This window comes from Macaca thibetana, chromosome 8 (assembly GCF_024542745.1).
Source record: "Macaca thibetana thibetana isolate TM-01 chromosome 8, ASM2454274v1, whole genome shotgun sequence".
Classification (NCBI taxonomy): Eukaryota; Metazoa; Chordata; class Mammalia; order Primates; family Cercopithecidae; genus Macaca; species Macaca thibetana.
In genome coordinates, this window is record NC_065585.1 from 77,354,158 (window position 1) to 77,375,267 (window position 21,110).

The following is a 21,110-nucleotide window of genomic DNA, read 5'->3' on the forward strand; positions in this document are numbered from 1 at the left end:
AATGGCACTTTCTAAAAACTGTCTACCTTGAATGTGTTTCTAAAACATTATTCACGTTGATGATTCAGACATTTCCATGAAAGCTTTTAATACTCTTTTTTGTGATAAAAAATCCAAATGATTTTTTATATTTAAGACATAATAATAGTTGCAAAAAGACGTTTCTAGTTTAATGATAACAATCGTTAACTTAGTGGGATATAAAATCTTTAGTAAGATTATCAGTAATGGAAAGTGTTGATTTGGTCTCTTCTCATCAGTGAAATGCAAGATCCGTAATACTTTTAACCTGCTGCCGACTTTACATACATCACCATTTGCAAATAATTTTTCTAAGTGCTGTTTTTTTGTTTGTTTGTTTGTTTACTTTTTTGAGATGGAGGCTTGCTCTGTCACCTGGGCTGGAGTGCAGTGGCATAATCTTGGCTCACTGTGACTTCTGCCCCCGTGTTCAAGCAATTCTCCTGCCCTAGACTTCCAAGTAGCTGGGAATACAGGCGTGTGTAACCACGCCAAGCTAATTTTTTTGTTTGTTTGTTTTTTTTTTTTTGAAGAGACAGTTTCACCATGTTGGCCAGACTGGTCTTGAACTCCTGACCTTAAGTGATCCACCTGCCTTGGCCTCCCAAAGTGCTGGGATTACAGGTGTGAGCCACTGTGCCTGGCAGTGTGTCTGCTGTTTTATATGAAGCAATAGGTTAATATTGGCAGCTTAATATAATTTAATATTTAACTGCTATACTTTAGCTCTGGCAGTCATTTATGTCAGAAAAATTTCTGAACTCTGTTACCTTGTTTGACACATAGACAGAGGATCCTCATAGATATTATATTTGTAAGACAAGTTTCTAAGTAGAGGAATACTTCTCTTTTCAGGTGTTCTCACTATTTGGGCATTATATGTATTCAACTATAATTAAGTGGCTAGGAAAAGACCATATGATTTGTCCTTAAGGCTAGGTTAAAGTTAAGTTCATCTGATTTGTGATCTGTTTTTACTGGAAATTTAGAATGATAATATCTGAAGCCTTCCTTCCAGGGTATACTGATAATGATGAATGAACAAATCTATGATTTATTTCAGCTAGTATATGGAAACTGGGTTTTATATATATTGATGAATCATTTGGAAAGAGATTGGGGGTCATTTAAAAGCATGAAGATAATTTTCACAAAAGCAGTATCAGTAAAACCTTGTTTGTATGGAAAGCAATAAGCAATTTTTTTTTTTTTTTTTTTGAGACAGGGTCTCACTATCACCTAGGTTGGAGTGCAGTGGCACAATCTCAGCTTACTGCAACCTCCACCTCCCAAGGCTCAAGCAGTCCTCTCATCTCAGCCTCCTGAGTAGCTGGGACTATAGGCATGTACCACCACACCCAGCTAATTTTTTATTTTTTGTAGAGATAGGTTTTCCCCATGTTGCTCAGGCTGGCCTCGAACTCCTAAGCTCAAGCAGTCCGCCCAATGTGGACTGGCAGCGTGGGAGGCAAGCAGGCCTCCCATTGTGCTGGGATTACATGCATGAGCCACTGCACCCAGCCACAGTAAGCAATTCTAACTCATCAGAGACAGGTTCTCAAGGCTTGGCTTTCTCAAAATATTACCTGATGGTTTATTGTGGTTCTGTTTTTGTGGTTATTACAAGTATAAATACATATTTATATGAATAAAGTTTCTACAGAAAAAGTTGGTATAGCTTTGGCTTTGATAATACCTATGTATTTTTATGTAAAAATTTTTATATACAATTGTATACTGTAATTTTAATGTATATTGCATTAGTATATATAATATTTGTAACTTAGGATCTTTGTTTTCTTTCTCCGTTTTAGAAACTTATTGCTTATGGGCACTTGACTGGCAATGCTCCAGATAGTACAACGCCAGGCAAAAAATTAATTGATAGAATTATTGAAACAATATGTGGCTGCTTTCAGGGCCCTCAGACAGATGAAGGAGTTCAGCTGCAGATAATAAAGGTAATTATTATATAAAGTAAAATTGTTATTAATAATCTGTATCTTCAAAATTCAGATGCCTTTCACCTTAAAATATTAGGAAAGATCATTTTATGTGCATTCCAGCTATAATACAGGTTATTTGAGGCCGTGCGCAGTGGCTCATGCCTATAATCCCAGCACTTTGGGAGGCCAAGTTGGGCGGATCACTTGAGGTCAGGAGTTTGAGAGCAGTCTGGCCAACATGGTGAAATCCCCGTGTCTACTAAAAATACCAAGAAAATTAGCTGGGCATAGTGGTGGGCACCTGTAGTCCCAGCTACTCAGGAGGCTGAGGCAAGAGAATCGTTTGAACCTGGGAGGCGGAGGTTGCAGTGAGCTGAGATCATGCCACTGTACTCCAGCCTGGGCAACAGAGTGAAACTCAGTCTCAAGAAAAAAAAAAGAGGTTATTTGGATGCTTTCTAGACTCCATATTAGGAGATTTTAATGTTGTATGCCAAGAGTTTGTTAGAGGAAAACTATGTTCTCATATCTCTTCTTTTGAAGATCTCAGTTTAGGCTTAGCCCCCAGAGTCTTCCAGAGCTTTTCTGTTTCTGGCATGTTTTTCATATATATTCCATCCATCAAACTTCAGGGTAGTTCTTAAAGCTGTGACCCTTCTAGTTTCTTCTGTACTGTTGGACCCTTCATAGGGTGTCCTCTCAACTCATGAATCACTAGATGGACACTACTTGTCTGCCAACTCTCCTGATATCCTTGCATGCATCCGTCTATTGAACTTACTCGGCAAAACCCTGTTCTGAGTTCGTGCTGTAGTGTACCTGTTTGATTGAATTCCTTTGGGGAAAAATTAGTAATGTTTTCATTCTGTTACAGATACTGAGTTCTTAATGTTATTGCTAATGGTAATGGTGTGTTTTTATGGCAGTAAAATTTTCATGTGCTATATATAGTACAGTACTTTTGAAATTGTTTTTATATATATATATATATATATATATATATATATATATATATATATATATATGAAGGGTTCTTTCATGTGTGAATACAGCCCTTTTGGAGCCTTTCAGTTTTATAGTGGTGTTTACTTCAGAAGCCATATAATATTTTTATTCTAAAAAAAAATACTGGGCATGGTAGCTCATGCCTGTAATCCCAGCACTTTGGGAGACCGAGGCAAGAAGGTCGCCTGATCCCAGAGGTTCAAGACCAGCCTGGGCAACACAGCAAGACCCTGTCTCTACAAAAAATAATTTAAAAATTAGCCGCATGTGGTGATGTGTGCCTGTGGTCCCAGCTACTCAGGAGGCTGAAGTGGGAGGATCACTTGAGCCCAGGAATTGAGGCTTCAGTGAGCTGTGTTCACTGCACTGCACTTCAGGCTTGGCAACAGAGTGAGATCCTGTCTCAAAAAAGAAAAAAAAACAACAAAACGGGTTGATCATTTTGACCTATCATGTATAGTTTCATATCATTTATGGTTTAAGATAATGCCCATTAATGCTAACTCTGCATAGCATTGTACAACATAAAGAAGACAAAAGAGTCTTTGCTCTTGAGAAATTGGAAGTAACCCAATATGTGAAAATTCACATAGGCGAAATTTGTTCATTTTATTGAAGTATTTGCCTTAGGAATTTGCTTTTTAATTTGGGACAGTCACACTCTGTTGCCCAGGCTAAGTGCTGTGGCATGATCACAGCTCACTATAGCCTTGACCTCCCTGGCTCAAATGATCCTCCCACCTCAGCCTTCCAAGTAGGTGGGGCCACAGGTATATGCCACTTACGCCCAGCTACTTTAGGATTATTTTACATGCTTTATTCTAAAATATTTATAAACCTCTTCAACAATAACAACACCACCACAATTACTGAGTTCAGTCTGTTAAAAAAGATCTCAGAAAAATGTAGAGGCAAGTAAGACACAATGTGTATCTTCCCAAGTTGGTGGTCTAGTTCAACAGATATGTGACATATCTGTGCTCTACTGTAATAGCTTTCATGCTGTGCATTTTAGTAAATTAAATAGTATTTTCATTAAAATGAAACCTTGGTTGAAACAAATCAGTTAAATGGTTTTCAGATTATGTGGAAACTACTGCCACAGTGAGGAAAACATCAAATATTTTAACAGTTGATGATATATTCAAGGCCAGTAGAAATTCTGTGTATACTACCTGCAAGTGGTAATTGTTTCTGAAAGTTTTCATTGTAATATGAAAATGCTTAATTTTTGTGCTGAAACTCTAGATGCAGAAAACCACTTTAAGGCTGGGTGTGGTGGCTCATGCCTGTAACCCCAGTACTTTGGGAGGCTGAGGTGGGAGGCTTGCATGAAGCCAGGAGTTCGAGACCAGTCTGGGCAGCAAAGAGAGACTACATCTCTACAGAAAAATAAAACAAAATTAGCCAGGTGTGGTGGTGCTTACCTGTAATCCTACAGCTGGCTGTGGTGGTACTCACCTGTAGCAGCTACTCAGGAGGCTGCTGTGAGAGGATCACTTAAGCCCAGGAGTTCAAGGCTGCAGTGAGCTATGATCACACTACTGCATTCCAGCCTGGGTGACAGAGCGAGAAAGACTGTCTCCAAAAAAAAGAAAAAGAAAATCTCTTTAACTTTGTCCTTTTTTTTTTTTTCTTCTTAAAGGCTTTACTTACTGCAGTAACATCACAACACATAGAAATTCATGAAGGGACTGTACTGCAAGCTGTGAGAACATGTTACAATATCTACTTAGCAAGCAAAAATCTCATCAATCAGACAACAGCCAAAGCTACTCTCACTCAGATGCTAAATGTTATCTTTGCACGCATGGAAAACCAAGCAGTAAGTATTTTAAAAAGGGAGAGATTGTATAGAACACAACAGGCATTAAATATAGAAAGGAGTTTACAGTAATTAGAGTGAAATCTTTGTACCTGTAGAAAAGAATGTCTTTTATTTACAGTTCCACTTACTGGAGATTTGTGGTATTGTGTTTTATTTTGTTTTAAGGTTTACTGATTTAACTTTGGACAAAGTATTTTTAGTTGTTCACAAATAGAATGTGAAATATACTGATTGCCATCTTCCTTGTGGAAGTAATTATGAATTACTACTTCTGTTGCATTCAAGCTTAGTAGAGTGTAATGTAGATATAAAATAATTTAATCTAATCTGAAATAAAATTATTAATTAAGCCTTAAAAAAGTACATTTCTGTACTTTTGAAATGAAATATTCTGTACTTTTGAAATGAAATACATGTTACCCCCCATATGATAAAGGGGCATGATATTCCTTATACTTTAAACTGCTTCAGGTTGATTGTTAAGAGGTCAGCAACTAGAGAATTGCTTTTAATTGCCTAGGTCTTCACTATTAAAAATTCACACCAAGCTTCTTATTTTGAACTCTTTTTAAACATAGAGAAAAATTGCAAAAGTTTTGCAGAGAAATCCCTTTTACCCTTCACCCTGCTTCGCTTAATGCAGTTAACTTACATACCTACATAGTACAATTATCAAAAGCAGAATTAACACTGGTACAGTACTGTTAACTAAACTACAGACCCTGCTTGAATTTCGCCAATTTTCCCACTAATGTTTTAAGATTTGACCCAGGATCCCACATTGCGTTTAGTATGCATTTAGTTCTATGTCTTAGTCTTCTCCGGTATGTGACAGTTGCTCAACTTTTCGTTATCTTTTTCATGATCTTGCCATTTTTAAAAGGATACTAATAATTTATTTTGTTGAATTTTCCTCAGTTTACTTTCTCTGATGTTTTCTCATGATTAGAATGAGGTTGTGCAGTTTTTTGCCAGAATATCTGTTGTGTCCTTTTCAGTGCGTTTTGTCAGGAGTTCATGGTGTTGGTATATCTTAATGTTGGTTATGTTAACCTTGATCACTTGCTTAAGGTAGTTATCTGTCAGGTTCCTCCACTATGAAGTTAGTAGTTTTTCTTTTGCAATTAATAAATGTCTTTGGGGAGATATTTTAAGACTGTGCAAATACTCTGTTTCTCTTCAGATCCTCCCCCCACTTCCCTCAGTTTTGATATCTATCAGTAGGTCTTGTTGGCAACAGTTAATTATTGTGGCATTTCCCTAATGATTTTCCTGTTTCTCTCTTTACTTCTGTATTTATTAACTGAATTTCTTCTCCCTTAATTACTTATTCAATTATTTATATCAGTCTGTAGTCACAGATATTTATTTTATGGTTGTAATGTGTGCTACCGTTACTTATTTTGTTGCCCAAATTATTACAGTTTTGGCCCTGTGTCCTTGTGACTAGCTCCCATCCTTTTTTGAGTACTTCCATAATTTCTGGATTCTCAAGATGTTCCAGGCTCATTTTGAATTTTCCTAGCTTCAACCTTGGAATCAACCACTTCAATAAGGAGCAGCTCTAGCTCTTTTTTTTGATTGGAGAATGGTGTTTAGAAACCAAAATCTGAGTGCTAGATGTATTCATTGTCACTCTGTGTTATTGCTTCTAGGCCTCTCAGCAGATAGAGTTAGGAAATGTGTATTTATGTACTATCCCTTCTGTCCCACTCAATTCCCACGACCTGTATGTGAGTTTCCATACGTTGGTAATAAAACCATGTGTTCATAGTGATATTTCTGATTCCAGTGCAACAATACGGGGTTCATTTCAGTCTTCTCCCTTTATTTGTAAACTTATTTCTCTAAACAATAAGAAATATGGCTTTTATATTCTAAATACATTGATTATTCAATCCTTTATACCCATTAGTTTTAGAATTGCTGATCATTACCAGTGTTAGAAGCAAATTTACTAAGTAGGTTATAGCATTTCAGGTTTTTTTGTCTTTAGCCTTATCCATTCAAAATATTATTTTCTAGTTACTTAGATTAGTTTCCTTTCTTCCTCACACTCTGCAATAGGGTAATACTATTCCTTTGTGATAATAGTTGGACTCATTTGTTACTCTCTGCTTTTCATTTTTGGTATTTGTCACATTCTGGTTAGTTTTAGTTGCAGTCATCCCTCAGTAGACTCATTTGTTACTCTCTGCTTTTCATTTTTGGTATTTGTCACATTCTGGTTAGTTTTAATTACAGTCATCTCTCAGTATTATTCATGGGGAATTGGTTCCAGGGCCCTCCCATGGATACCAAAATCCATGGATACTCAAGTCTGTTTTATAAAATGGTGTAATACTTGCATATAATCTACACACATCCTCTGTATACTTTAAATCATCTCTAGATTACTTACAATACCTAATACTTTGTAAATAGTTGTTGTACTGTATTGTTTAGGGAATAATGACCAAAAAACAAGTTGTCTGTACATGTTTGTTCAGTACAGACACAGCCATTCTTTCCCTCTGCCATCAGTATTTTCAATTCTTGGTTGGTTGAATCCACAGTTGTAGAACCCATGGATACAGAGGGCGAACTGTATTTACTTATTTTTTAGGTATGTAAAACATTACTGCAATTTAAGAGTCAGAGCTGTACAAAAGGTCTACTCAGAAAAGTACTAATTCCTCCTAATTCCTACCACTGCATTCCTCTTCTTCCCTTCTTTCCACCCCTTGAATGTAAGACAGAAGCCACATGTCTACCTTATCATCAGAAGTGGTCACACAGGTACATTGTGGAAAGGGACTACACAAGGGAGTGAAATTGAGAGGTGGACCTCATCGGTGACCGTCTTGAAAACTAGCTATCTCACATGCTATACATTCTCTTTTGTATTTTGCTATCATTGAACAGTATGTCCTAGAAAGCATTTTATATCAGTCCTTAAAGACCTTCCTCACTCTTTTTTATAGATGTATAGTACTTTAGCATATAGTATAGTCTTTTATATATAGTCACTCTCCTCTGTAGTGGCATTAATTTATTTCTAATATTTTGCAGCCACAAACAGTGGTTTTGTTGCTTTTTTTGGAGGACGTAAATAAAATATTTTTGTCACTTTTTAATAACAAAGTTTTATTGGTTTGATTTGATTAACAGACTTTTATTAAGTTCCTTATATGTTCCTGGCACTGTGCTAGGTCTCACTTATACAGTGACGAGCAAAACTGACTTGACTATGACCTTTGAAGATCTTACGAACATTTGAGGCAAAGAGTTTCCCTTAAACAACTATAGAACTGAATTATGGTAAAGGCTATGAACATGTATTGTGTTACAAAGGGTATTTAGTTCTGTGCTGTGGATAATTATAGAAAAGGTGGAAAAGAGGGAGAGAAAGTAAGGGAAAATGGGATACAGATGACTTAACTTACACATTTGCTAAAATCTTCTAAGCTAGACGTTGAATTCTTTGATATTAACTACTGGTAACCTTAATTTTTCCCTTCCCCCACAAAATAAAACTCCCCACAAAGCAAATCTTGTCAGACTTTATTATTAAAATCTTTTAATTCAAGCTTACTTTATAAATTCATATAATTCTGGCATTTCCACCTAACCTGGAATATTACTGGAGAATGTGAATTGTTCATATTTGGTACTGTATAAGATTTATCTTGGTGGAAATGAATTCTGTGAGACTCATTCTTATCTGGTCTTAAGGACCAAAAGAGATGTGTGAAAAGTAATAAAGTGCTAAAAAATGAAATCTTGTGATCCCAACTGTTAATGTTTTTAACATTTTATGAGCCAGTTTTACAGATAGTATTATAATAATGACAGTTTTTCTAAAATAAAATTCAGACATTTGTAGATACAGTGTTTTTCATAATTATTAGATGACTGGGTAGAGTGATTTAAGCCTTCATTGTAATTCTATTAAATGTAATTTTAATATTTTTTTATTAAAAGATATTTGACAAGGTGACATAAGAACATGCTCCAGAAGGATAAACACTGACAAGTTCCCTCCCACTCTGGTTTCCCGTTTTATTATTTCCTAATCTCGACCCTCTATAGGTAACCGTTACTACCAGCTTCTTATGTATTTTTATAGACTTTCATTCTGTATGTATAAGCAAAAGTGAATGTGTGTGTGTTTCACACAAATATGAAATGCAGTGAAAATGCTTTATAGTGAAAGTCTTTCATCTCTGTTCTTATGTGCTGATTTCTAGCCACCTAAGAAGTAAACATTGTTCATTGTTTTTAGTATAGTTTATCTTCTCCATTTCTGATAAACTTTAATTTCCAAGCATAGAGAGAATGGCACTTTATAGAAAGGATTGTTGGAGGTAACATTATCCTTCCAAATTTTAAACTGCTTATTTTACTAATACTGGAAATTTTATTTATTTCCAGTTACAGGAAGCAAAACAAATGGAAAAAGAAAGGCATCGGCAGCAGCAGCATCTGTTACAGTCTCCAGTAAGCCATCATGAGCCTGAATCACCTCAACTTAGATATTTGCCACCTCAGACTGTTGATCACATATCCCAAGAACACGAAAGGGACCTTGACCTCCATACAAATGATGTAGATAAAAGTCTTCAGGATGACACAGAACCTGAAAATGGATCTGATATTTCCAGTGCAGAAAATGAACAGACTGAAGCTGATCAGGCAACTGCAGCTGAAAGTAATCTTCTTGAAAAGGGGGTTTGGGGTGTATGTTAAGGGAAATGTGTAGGAATGAGAGTTTTGATGAAGAAATGTTGAAAGGATAATATGATTTAATGTCTGTCAGACACATTGTGGTAATTGTGGACTTTCCTCATTGTAGGTGGTAAAGTTAATTTGACTCTACCCTACAAGGTATCTATGAATGATACTTTGCATTTATTAGCATCTCATGAGCAGTATGATTTATAGATTTCCTTTGGAGCTCAGATATATTTCTAAAGAGGGTCATAAATGTCCATTGAATGTTATATAGGAATTTCAGTTTTCTTACGATTGGTTTCATAGCAAACAAGTGACCTAGTAAAGTTTTCTGGAATATGACTGAAAATTTTAAAAAATCATTACCAGTTTTAAAAATATGATTATGGTCATAAAAAGTACTGAAATTAAATATAAAAAAGTTTTTGAGTAACCAACTGATAGACAAAAATTTTCATTTTTAAAATCATGATGCATAGTAATCACTAAAATTGAGATGTTCTCTGATTTTTTAAGTGTATATTTATAAGAAAATGCTTATAAGATTATAAAAATTATATTTAGCTTACAAATTTGTTTCTCTGTAAAAATAATCCCATGAAGTTATTGTTTTCCTAAATGTTATTTTCAGCTTCAGCTGTTCTGTGAAACTACCAGAGAATTTGTGTTGTTCCCTTTGCCCTTCCTTAGCTTGATGTCATTTTTAAATGATGAGAATTCTGTTGCCTCTCTAGTGTGATTGTCTAGAACTAGCATGTTAGGAGTCAGTTACAGTTTATCTGAAGTCTGTGTTTTTACTTTGAGGAAGGACTTCTATAATATGTTTTCAGCTCTTCTTTTTTTTCAAACCATGCCTTTTCCAAAACTTACTAGTTGCATGAATATGTGCCTTTTTACATTTTACCCCCAGTTTTCTGAGAAGCATGCATTTAAAAATAGTACTTCACTATTTGTTTTAAAAAGGATGACTTTGATAAGCTAAGCATTCACAGTACTGAACCTAATAGTGAATCCATACCACTTAAATGATTTACATTTGTCTAGCCTACCCTTGGCAAAATTTCCCCTGCTTTCACAGTGAGCTTATAAATGGGCAGATTCAAAGGGCTAATCTCTAATAAAGCTGGGACTTTATTATTTTGTTTATCTGTGTATTTAGCAAACCTTCATTGAGCATACTGTGTCTTAGGCACCATGCCAGGACTTGAGGTTAAAAAGATGATGGAGATACAGCCACTGCTTTTAGTGTGATCTTAGCATACCTGGAAGTCGAGCATAAATGAGGTATAATATGTGATAGGTGTCCTAAAAATGCCATGCACGAAGTAATTCTGCTGAGAAGAGTTAGGAAATTTCTTTGTAGGAAAGTTAATGATATTTTAGTTGAATCTTGATAGATGGGGGTAGGAAATTTTCCATCCAAGGAAACAACATGGACTAAGACCCAAGGAATGGGAGCATCTGCTGTGTATGAGGTACCGCTGTAGATGCCTTGTAGAATACAGAGTTAGAAAGACATAGTTTCCTGTGGGATTGTCATGATTATTTTGGCTCTAAAGATGTTTTTTCCCCAATAACTGATATAAATGAAAATTCTGCTTGACAGCCATTGGTTCAGAGTGCGTTTTTGGAGCACATCTCTGTCACTTACCAGCTGCATGACTTTGGACATAGTAGTTAACTTCTAAGCACTTCCTACATGTAACAAGTATTAGTCACTATTATTCTGTTCTATTTCTTTCAGATACTTATGTGAAAACTGACTCTTCACTAGTCATTTTGTACATTTTTAGATAGTGGTTATGTATATTTAGTTACTTTGAAACTTGAGTTTTCAGACTTGAGGTAATTTTAGCCAACTAGAGCGTGGAAATAAAACAAGAATGGCAGAAGAATTGTCTTTCAAGACATTTATGTTTTTATTCACAGAAGTCGCCAAATGCTATTTTTATTTGGATATTTTATAAAATAAGGTTGCTCATTTACATGCATATTTATCTGGTTTTCTCTTTTCCTTTCAGTATTTTTAGGATACTACGGACAGTAAATTAGCAAAAGTGAAATTATAGGGAGGACAGGCACCTAGAAGCCACTATTATAAGTAGTGGTCCTTTTTTTCCCCTTTTTTCCTTTTTTTTTTTTTTTTTTTGGATACAGGGTCTTGCTCTGTCACCCAAACTGAAATGCAGTGACACAATCATGGGTCATTGCATGCTTCCTGGGCGCAAGCGATCCTCCTGTCTCAGCCTCCCAAGTAGCTAAGACTATAGGCAGATGTCACCATACCCAGCTAATATTTAATTTTTTTTTGTAGCAACTGGGTGTCAATGTGTTGCCCAGGCTGGTCTTGAACTCCTGGGCTCAAGTGATCCACCCAGCCTCCCAAAGTGCTGGGATTACAGGTGTGACCCCTGTGCTCAGCTGTAGTGGTCCTTTATGGTAGTGGGAAGGTTCAAGAAGTTGAAACTGCAGCACCACCAGCTAATATGCTGTCTGATGCCCTTTGGTGTAGGACGGTAGCTCAAGACAGCGTTTTGAATCCCAAAGCATTCTAAAGTGATAGTTGAGCTGCTTTGACATATTTTCAACATTTTAAAAAGCCCAGTGGAATTACTGTTTTTCTCTGCAATAGACTGTGCAAGCTATCCAGAACATCAGATTTCATCAGTTTCTCTTACGCTGTTCAGAAGTTCGATTGGCAGTTATCTGTTGGTGTTTTGTTTTTGTTTTTTTTTTTTTAACATTAAATTGGACAATGAATTCTTTTTTAGCTTCTTAAATTTAGTTTTACATTAGATATGTAGATTCTGTTGGTGAAAAAATAGGAAGGACCAGAAAGTATTGGGGAAGGCCCAGATGCTTCTTCAGGGACCTCACCATAGAGTACAATGTTGATATTACTATTGATGAGCCTAAGTAATCAAAACAAGCTTTAATTACCTTTTTTTTTTTTTTGAGACAGAGTCTTGCTCTGTCGCCCAGGTTGGAGTACAGTGGTGCAATCTCAGCTCATTCCAGCCTCTACCTCCTGAGTTCAAGCAGTTCTCCTGCCTCAGCCTCCTGAGTAGCTGGGATTACAGGCGTGTGCCACCACACCCGGCTAATTTTTGTATTTTTAGTAGAGATGGGGTTTCACCATGTTGGCCAGGCTGGTCTCCAACTCCCCACCTCAGGTGATCCACCCACCTTGGCCTCCCAAATTGCTGAAATTACAGGCATGAGCCACTATACCCAGCCTAATTACATTCAGTATATTTGATAAGGGATAGTGTAATGTGTGTACTAAGTATAAGTAAGCATCTGTAGGACATGTTAGAAATGTTTCATTTAAAATGCTTTTTAAAGTTTTGGTTCTTAAAGGACTAATCTAGAAAATTCAGTTAAGTGTAATAATGTAATAGCTTGTCAAATGAATCATTATTGAAATTGACTTGAATTTGGAAAATATTTAAGTTTTGGTATAAATTTTGAAGGTTTAACATATAATTGCTTCTAATTTTATGTCATTTATTTGATGTTTTTTCTTTTATTCCTCATGGTTTAGGAGTTTTTCATCGTAAATGTTTAGTAAAAAGCTTCCAAAAAGTTAAAATAATATTCTGTTGAATTTTTCTTCTTTTAAAGCATTATCTAAAAATGACATGTTATATGATGGAGAAAACCATGATTGTGAGGAAAAGCCACAAGACATTGTACAGAACATTGTAGAAGAAATGGTGAACATTGTTGTTGGAGGTAGTATACTTCATTCAAAATTATTTTATTCTGTCTATGGGATTTCATCTGACTGTGGAGACTTTGTAATGTGTAGAATATAAAGGGCAAAATTAAAACGTTTGGAGCCAACCAATGGAAAGTTACAAATTCCATATTTAGGATTTTGGCCTTGATTCTAGAACAAATGGGTTAATATGGAAGATTTTAGCACTGAGAAATGAAATGACCAGAACTATCCTTTAAGAAACTATGTCTGGAAATAGGAATTCCCAGTAGGAGACAGCACAGTAATCAAAGCCTGGATAGGACAGAAACCGTGGAAATGGAGACAAAAATATGGATAAGTGGTATAATGGATATTGAATCAAGAAGACTTTGTAACTGATTAAGTAGGTAAAGAAGAGAAAATAAAATGTGTCAGAGGCCCTCAGGATTACCCCAGCGTTTGGTGATTTCACTGGAAGCTGTCACAGGACCCAGCGTATAGTTGTACTCACTGCATGATTTATTAGTGAAAAAGTACAAAACAGAATCATCAATAGGAAGAGGTAAATGGGATGAAGCCTGGAGAGAATCAGGTACCTACTCCAAATATCTTCTCTCGGTGAAGCCATGCAGGATGCTCTTAATTCAAATTGTGAAGTGTTGTCTACCAGGGAAGCTCATTAGAAACTCAGGGCCCAAGGTTTTTATTGGGGCTGTTATGTAGGCACCTAGCATGTACCAAAATTCCAGGCTACCAGAAGGAAGGTTAGTGTTCAGCATAAATTACACTCTTTGTACAGTTTAGACATAGCCACTTTTATCAGTTCTGGGAATAGTGGGATCCCTCCCAAAATATAAGTTTCCAGGTGCCAGCCAAAGGCCAGTCTTGCAAGTAGGCCTTTCTAAGGATAGGCAGTCTCTGGCCTGCTATGTTACCTCTTTTCTGCACAGGTAGTGTTTCAGTTTTTGAGCCTAAATGGATAGGTGGATGGTGATACTATTGGTAGAATTGAATCATCTTGGAAGATAAGTCACTTGGGAAAAAAGGCACTTATTTACTTTTGGTATACTGAATTTGACCTTCAGGTTGGCCATCCGTGTGGAAATGATTATGAAATACATAATGGAAAATAAAACTCTGGCTCAAGAGTTGTCAAGGCAGGTACTATAGATGGGAGTCATTCTGTTAAAATTAATAGTGAAGCCATGAGACTACCAAGTGGGAAATGGTAGAGATTAAAGAAGAGACCATGATTTGAAGCGTATGAATTTAAAATATATATTTAAAAAATAAAAAAAATAGAGAAGAAAAAATAGCAGTACATGCCCCTGCATTCTTTAAACATGTATAGTTAAGGAGTTGGCACGTTATGGCCTGTGGGCCAAATTCAACCTGCTACCTATTTTTGTATGTAAAGTAATACTGTGACACAGCCATGCTTATTTGTTTTCATACTGCCTATAGAGAGGTCTTCTGTTGCACTACATAGGTAAAGTTGAATAGTTCCAGTAGAGATTGTATGACCTCTAAAGCCTAAAATGTTTGTCATCTGGCCCTTTATTTATTTATTTATTTATTTATTTATTTATTTTTTTTTTTTTTGAGACGGAGTCTCGCTCTGTCGCCCAGGCTGGAGTGCAGTGGCCGGATCTCAGCTCACTGCAAGCTCCGCCTCCCGGGTTCACACCATTCTCCTGCCTCAGCCTCCGGAGTAGCTGGGACTACAGGCGCCCGCCACCTCGCCCGGCTAGTTTTTTGTATTTTTTTAGTAGAGACGGGGTTTCACCATGTTAGCCAGGATGGTCTCGATCTCCTGACCTCGTGATCCGCCCGTCTCGGCCTCCCAAAGTGCTGGGATTACAGGCTTGAGCCACCGCGCCCGGCCTATCTGGCCCTTTATTAAAAAAAATTCACCAGCACCTAACAGAATAGAGAGTCTGAAGTGAAAGTTTTCATTTTTCTGCAGCCTTTTACTTAGGAAAAACGTTAAACCCAGAGAAAAGTTCAAAAAAAGGTACAGGAAACACCTGTCCTTTATCTGAATTCACTGATGGTTAACGATTTTGCTATGTTTGCTTTATGTATCTTTAAATACACATATACATAATGTATGTGTCTTTGCTGAACCATTTGAAAATCGGTTGTATACATCATGACATTTCACCCCTAAATACCTCACAGCGTATATCTTCTCCAAATAAGAGCATTCTCATACATAAGCACAATTCCATTTTCATACCTAGGGAAATTAACGTGATTTCAAGAATATCTAATATACGTATATTTTTCAATGTTCCAAGTTTTCTCAAAATGTGTCCCTTATGTCCTTTCTTTTCTTTTCTAAATCCAGAACTCAACCTGGGTACACTCTCATTTGCTTATCTGTCTCTTTAGTTTAGAACAAGTCCTCTTGATTTTTCTCCCCAACTTTCATGACATTTACTTTTTTGAAGAATCTTTTGCCTTGTAGAATATTTCAAATTTTGTATTTATTGGATGGTTTCTTTACCATCCTGTATGAGTAGATTGAGATTGTCATCTACATGATTAGATTAAGCATATTTGGCAAAAATACTGCATAGGTGATATTAGTACTTAATATTACATCATATAAATTGGTACATAATGACAGGTTACCCCCATGTTGGTGGTAGTGTTGGATCATTTGGTTAAGATGGTAATTATCAGCTATCTGTAAAGGAACTTTTTCATTTTGTGATTAATAGCTAATCTGAGGTGATACTTGGATACTTTGAGACCATATGAAAATTTATTCACCCAGTATTTTTTTGTTTGTTTGTTTTCCCCCCAAGATGAGGTCTTGCTTTGTCACCCAGGCTGGGGTGTAGTGGTACAGTCTTAGCTTACTACACCCTCGACCTCTTGGGCTCAAGCAGTCCTCCTGTCTTGGTCTCCTGAGTAGCTGAGTCTATAGTTACACACCACCATGCCCAGCTAGTTTTTGTATTTTTTTGTAGAGATGGGGTCCTGCTTCTGTTGTCCGGGCTGCACTTGAACTCCTGACCTCAAGTGATTCTCCCACCTCAGCCTCCCTGAGTGCTGGGATTACAGGTGTGAACCACACACCTGGCCCACTCAATGGTTTTAGCACCCATTTGATGATCCTTGCCTTACTCAGATATTGGGTTGCAATATAGCAATTTTCTGATTCTTAACATTCATTGACATTTTTCTATAGAGAAGAACTCTCCCACCCTGCCCCACCCACCCCCCTTTAAAAAATAATACCATGGGCTTAATGAATTCTTTTATTATTTTATGTGTTATAATCCTGTATCATTATTATTTTTATTTTTTGTCTGCCAGTAGGAATCCCTTCAAGCTAACACCCACGTTCTTTTGATGTGATTCCATTAGTCTTTGAGCTTTTCCTTTATGTTTGGAACAGAAAGATGTTCCAGGTTCACCTTCAACTTCCCTTTTCCTCAGCCCTGGAATCAGCTAGTTCTCCAAAGAGTCTTTGTCCTTTTTAGTGGGCAGTTGTTCTTAGAAACCAAGAATTGGTTACAAGATGCTCTTGTTGCTAGCTGCTGAGATGTCCTTACTTATAGGCCCTTCCAATGGATAGAGATAAGGAAACGTATATACAATTAGTCTTAAGTTCCTATTTGTAGTTCTACTTCACATCCATTGCCACAAGGTTTCTCCTCATCTTTCTGTACTTCCTATTTGTATCTTCTGTTTCTTACAGTGAAAACCCAGATTCTCAACAGGATGCCATTACCACCAGCAAACCTATAAAGTTCAAGATTTCTCTGTAATTATATGTATCCTTAAATATATCCTATTAAAGATGAGTGAGAGTACTATTTTGAAAAAGTTACTTGTATTATTATATTGGTTCATTTTTTAAAATATGAAGAATATTTACATGATTCAAAGTCAAAATTACATAAAATGCTTACTTGGAGAACTCCTCCATCAGCTCCTTCCTTCTCTGATCCTCCTTTTATGGGTAATCACTTTCACTAGCTTTTAGTTTTTCCCTGGAGTTTAGGGGGTTGTGCATACATGTCTGCTTGTATGTAAGAGATGTAAGCAAAGGAGTATTTTTTATTTCCCTTTCTCACATTTTTTGTTAGAGTACTGCATCTATGTGTGTGTTGCTTTTTTTCACCTAACATATATTAGAAATAGTTCTATTTCAGTTGATAGAGATTTTCTTCTTTTCTGTCACGGCTTTCTGCATGGTACTACCTTACGCAGATATATCATAGTTTATTCAGCCAGCCCCCTGTTGTACTTAGGTTGTTTCCAGTGTTTTGCTGTTAAAAATAATGCTGCAGTGAATAACTTTGTACATCTGTATTGTTTCATATTTATGGAAGTTTATCTTCAGGGCAAATTCCTAGAAATGAGATTATTGGGTCAAATGGTAAATGAATATGAATATCTGTTAGCTGTTGCTAAATTCGTCTTTATAGGTGTTGTGCCATTTTGCGCTCTTACCATTAATGTATAAGAGTGCCTTTTTCTCCATAGCTGGTAGTACTAAAAAATTTTGAGTTTTTACCAACCTGATAGGTGAGAAATGTATCTCCGTTTGGTTTTAATGTGCATTTCTCTGACTATGAGTGAAATCAGACATCTTTTCATACCTATAGGATCATTTGTATATCTTTGAGTGAGTCATTTATTCATGTCTTCTGTTCATTTTTCCATCAGATTTTTATCCTTTTCCCCTTAAGAATCTTTTATGTATTAGGATTCTGTGATATATTTTACAGATACTTTCTCTCAGTTTATTGTTTGCCCAAGTCTTTTGATCTTATTATGGTGTTTCTTGCTGTACATAATTTTTAAAATATTTTTTCACACATGCCTGCATGTATGTTATATATGTTTAAGATAAATGGGAATATACTGTACTTACAGTTTGATAATCTGCCTTTTTCACATATTAAACTATATCCATTCACATCCATTTGTATTTCATCCTATCACTGGACCATAATTTATTTAAATAATCTGCTGTTAATACTAGGATTTAGATGATTTCCAGGTTTTTGCTTTTTATAAATATTGCTGTGATACACATTCTTACTATAGACATCTTTTTGCACTTTTGGATAAATTATAAAGAAGGAATAGCTTGATCAAGGTGGATAAATATTTAAAAATTTGTATATAGTGCTATAATGTCACTGTAATGATGGTATTTATTGTATTGTTTTAATTTTCATTTGGTTATTTGCAGGGTCAAAACATAGGCAATTATTTTTATAGGTCAAACATTGGCAATTTTGTATATTTCAACTGAACATCATTGGACTACTTATCCTTTTTTGAATTACTATTCTTGTCTTTTGCATATTTTTCCTTGTCTTTCTTTTGTTCTTATTTTCAAGAGTTCTTCATACTAAGAAATTATTCCTTGTTCAGTGTATTGTAAATATTTTTTCTAGTCGGTCTTTGTTTGAACCTTTGCTTATATTATTTTCTTTTTCTTTTTTCCTTTTTTTGTTTTTGAGATGGAATCTTGCTCTATCGTCCATGCTGGAGTGCAATGGCAAGATCTTGGCTCACTGCAACCTCTGCCTCTCAGGTTCAAGCAGTTCTCCTGCCTCAGCCTCCCGAGTAGCTGGGATTACAGGTGCACACCACCATGCCTGGCTAATTTTTGTATTTTTTTTTAGTAGAGGCGGGGTTTCACCATGTTAGCCAGGCTGGTCTTGAACTCCTGACTTTGTGATCCACCCGCCTTGGCCTCCCAGAGTGCTGGGATTACAGGCATGAGCCACTGCACATACTTGACCACAAAAAAAAATTTTTAAGATTATCTTTTTATTTGTGGTTTCTGTTTTTGTCTTGCTTAAAATGGATTTTACCACCCTAAGATTATAAAATACACTACGATACCTTTTTCTAATACTTTGTTTTTATTTTTTGACTTTAGCTCTTTAATTCATCTCAGATTTATTTTTCTGTATGGTGTGAAATTGTATAGCTAATTATAACCTATGGAAATAATCATTTCTCAATTAATTTGAAATGAAAATTTTATCCTAAATGGTTCTGTTTTTTGAGTTTTCTGTACGGTTGTAATGAGCCACTTGTCTGTTCCTCACCAGTGTTGAATTATGTAAAATAGTTTGGCTTTATAGTATATTTTGATTTTTATAGTGCAAGGCCTCCCTCTTCAATTTTTTTCTTTAGTTTTTAATTTTTGTATTCTATGGTATCAATTTTTAAAATATCTATTAAATGTGTTTTTTTAAGATGAACTTTAGAACCACTTTATTAAGTTCAAAAATTAAAGCTTACTTAGTAATTCAAATTGTAATGTGCTTATAAATTAACTTGGGAAGATAATATCTTCTTTGCAACAATATCGAGTCTTTTCCTCCAGAAACATGAAAAGTTCATTTAGTCAAGTCTTTCATATCATTCAGGAAAGTTTTATTGTTTTCTTCCTTTGGCTCTTGCACATTTTTTGTTAAATTATTTCTATATTTTTGGTTTAGTTTTGATAATATTTTGGTTGATTCCTTTCTTCTCTATTACCTAATTTAATTGGAATATAGAAAAATTCTTGTTTTTCCATATTTATCTCCTACTTGGTCACCTTCTGAACTCGTATTATTTCTAAAAGTTTTTCATTTGGCTATTTTTTCTAAGTGAATAATGATATTTTTGTCTTTGTCTCTTCCTTTACAGCACTTATACCTTATTTTTGTTTGTTTTTTTCTGTTACATTACATTGGCTAGAACCTCCAGAAAATGATGAATAGTGTTAATGTTGGCAAGGATCTTCTTTTTTTTTTTTTAAACATTATTGCTATATTTCACCATTAAATTTGATGATTGCTTTTGTTTTTGGAGGATACTCTTTATCAAATTAAGTAAGTTTTCTTGTTTGTAGTTTATTAAAAGATACGTTTATCTTTTGTACATACATGACTGTGTGGGCATGGGTATGAATTTAACTTGTTTTTTAAATCAGGAGTAGCAGGGTTTTTTTATGCCTTTTCATCATTCTAGAAATATTTTCTTTGTTGTTGTCGTTAATTATTCTTCATCCTTTCTGTTCTTTTCCACATCTCACACTATACAGATGTTGAATATTCTAGATCATGTCCTTGATTGCTGTTGCAGTCTTCTCTAATTTCCATCATTTTGTCTTAGGGTTTTACATTCAATGAGAATGTTACAAGGGTTTTTCCACTTTGCAAATATTTTTTAGTAATATCCATTCTACCGCTTTTTCCAGTGTAGTTTTTATTTCAGTAATGTTTTCATCCCTAAGAACCCCGTTTTTCTCTGAGCTGCTTTTTTTAATAGCACTTTGCTCTTGTGTATTATTGCAACATTCCTTCACTTATCACTGACTGTACTAACTGTAACTGTCCCAGCTGTGAAATCTAATTCCCCATTTGCTCAGATTGCTGTCCTTTGTCTTCACTTTTGAGCTGTAAACTTTATGTTTTTGCCTATTTGTAGAAAGAGAGGCTAGATTTGATCAATCTACTTTTAGTAACTGTGTATATGTTTTTTCTGTTTCTTGTGAGGCCTTCCTTTCCAAAATTAATGAGGTGACTGTGGTCCAAAGGCAGACCTCATTTCTAAGCTGAGAGCAAAGAAGCAGTTACCTCCCTTGAGCAGGGTGGCTCTAGTGACCCTTGGGCTGTGTAGGCCCATATCATTCACCATGTTGTCAACACAAACCAAAGTCAAGTGAAACTTGGGATAAATGCTCTACACTTTTTATATATTCTACACTGAGGGAGATCTTCACACTTGTTGATTTGTTCTCACTCTCCCACCCTTACCAGGGAATCTTAGGCTGGCATCATTCAGAAATGGCTTTAATTGGAAATAATTAAGTAGAAATAGAGTAGGAGCCTAGAACCTTAGTTGGTTTTCCCTCTGTGTT

The 21,110-nt window shown here is 35.7% G+C and overlaps 1 protein-coding gene across 5 annotated transcripts in view; it reads left to right on the forward strand.

Annotated features, from left to right (window-relative positions):
* The window catches only part of ARFGEF1 (ADP ribosylation factor guanine nucleotide exchange factor 1), a 147,220-nt gene that overhangs the window by 41,487 nt on the left and 84,623 nt on the right, over window positions 1-21,110 (forward strand). For all 5 annotated transcript variants that reach the window (XM_050802008.1, XM_050802009.1, XM_050802007.1 and 2 more), the window contains 4 exons: window positions 1,836-1,982; window positions 4,618-4,797; window positions 9,214-9,490; window positions 13,138-13,248. In XM_050802008.1, the coding sequence (XP_050657965.1) occupies window positions 1,836-1,982; window positions 4,618-4,797; window positions 9,214-9,490; window positions 13,138-13,248 (715 nt within the window). The remainder of the gene's footprint in view (window positions 1-1,835; window positions 1,983-4,617; window positions 4,798-9,213; window positions 9,491-13,137; window positions 13,249-21,110) is intronic.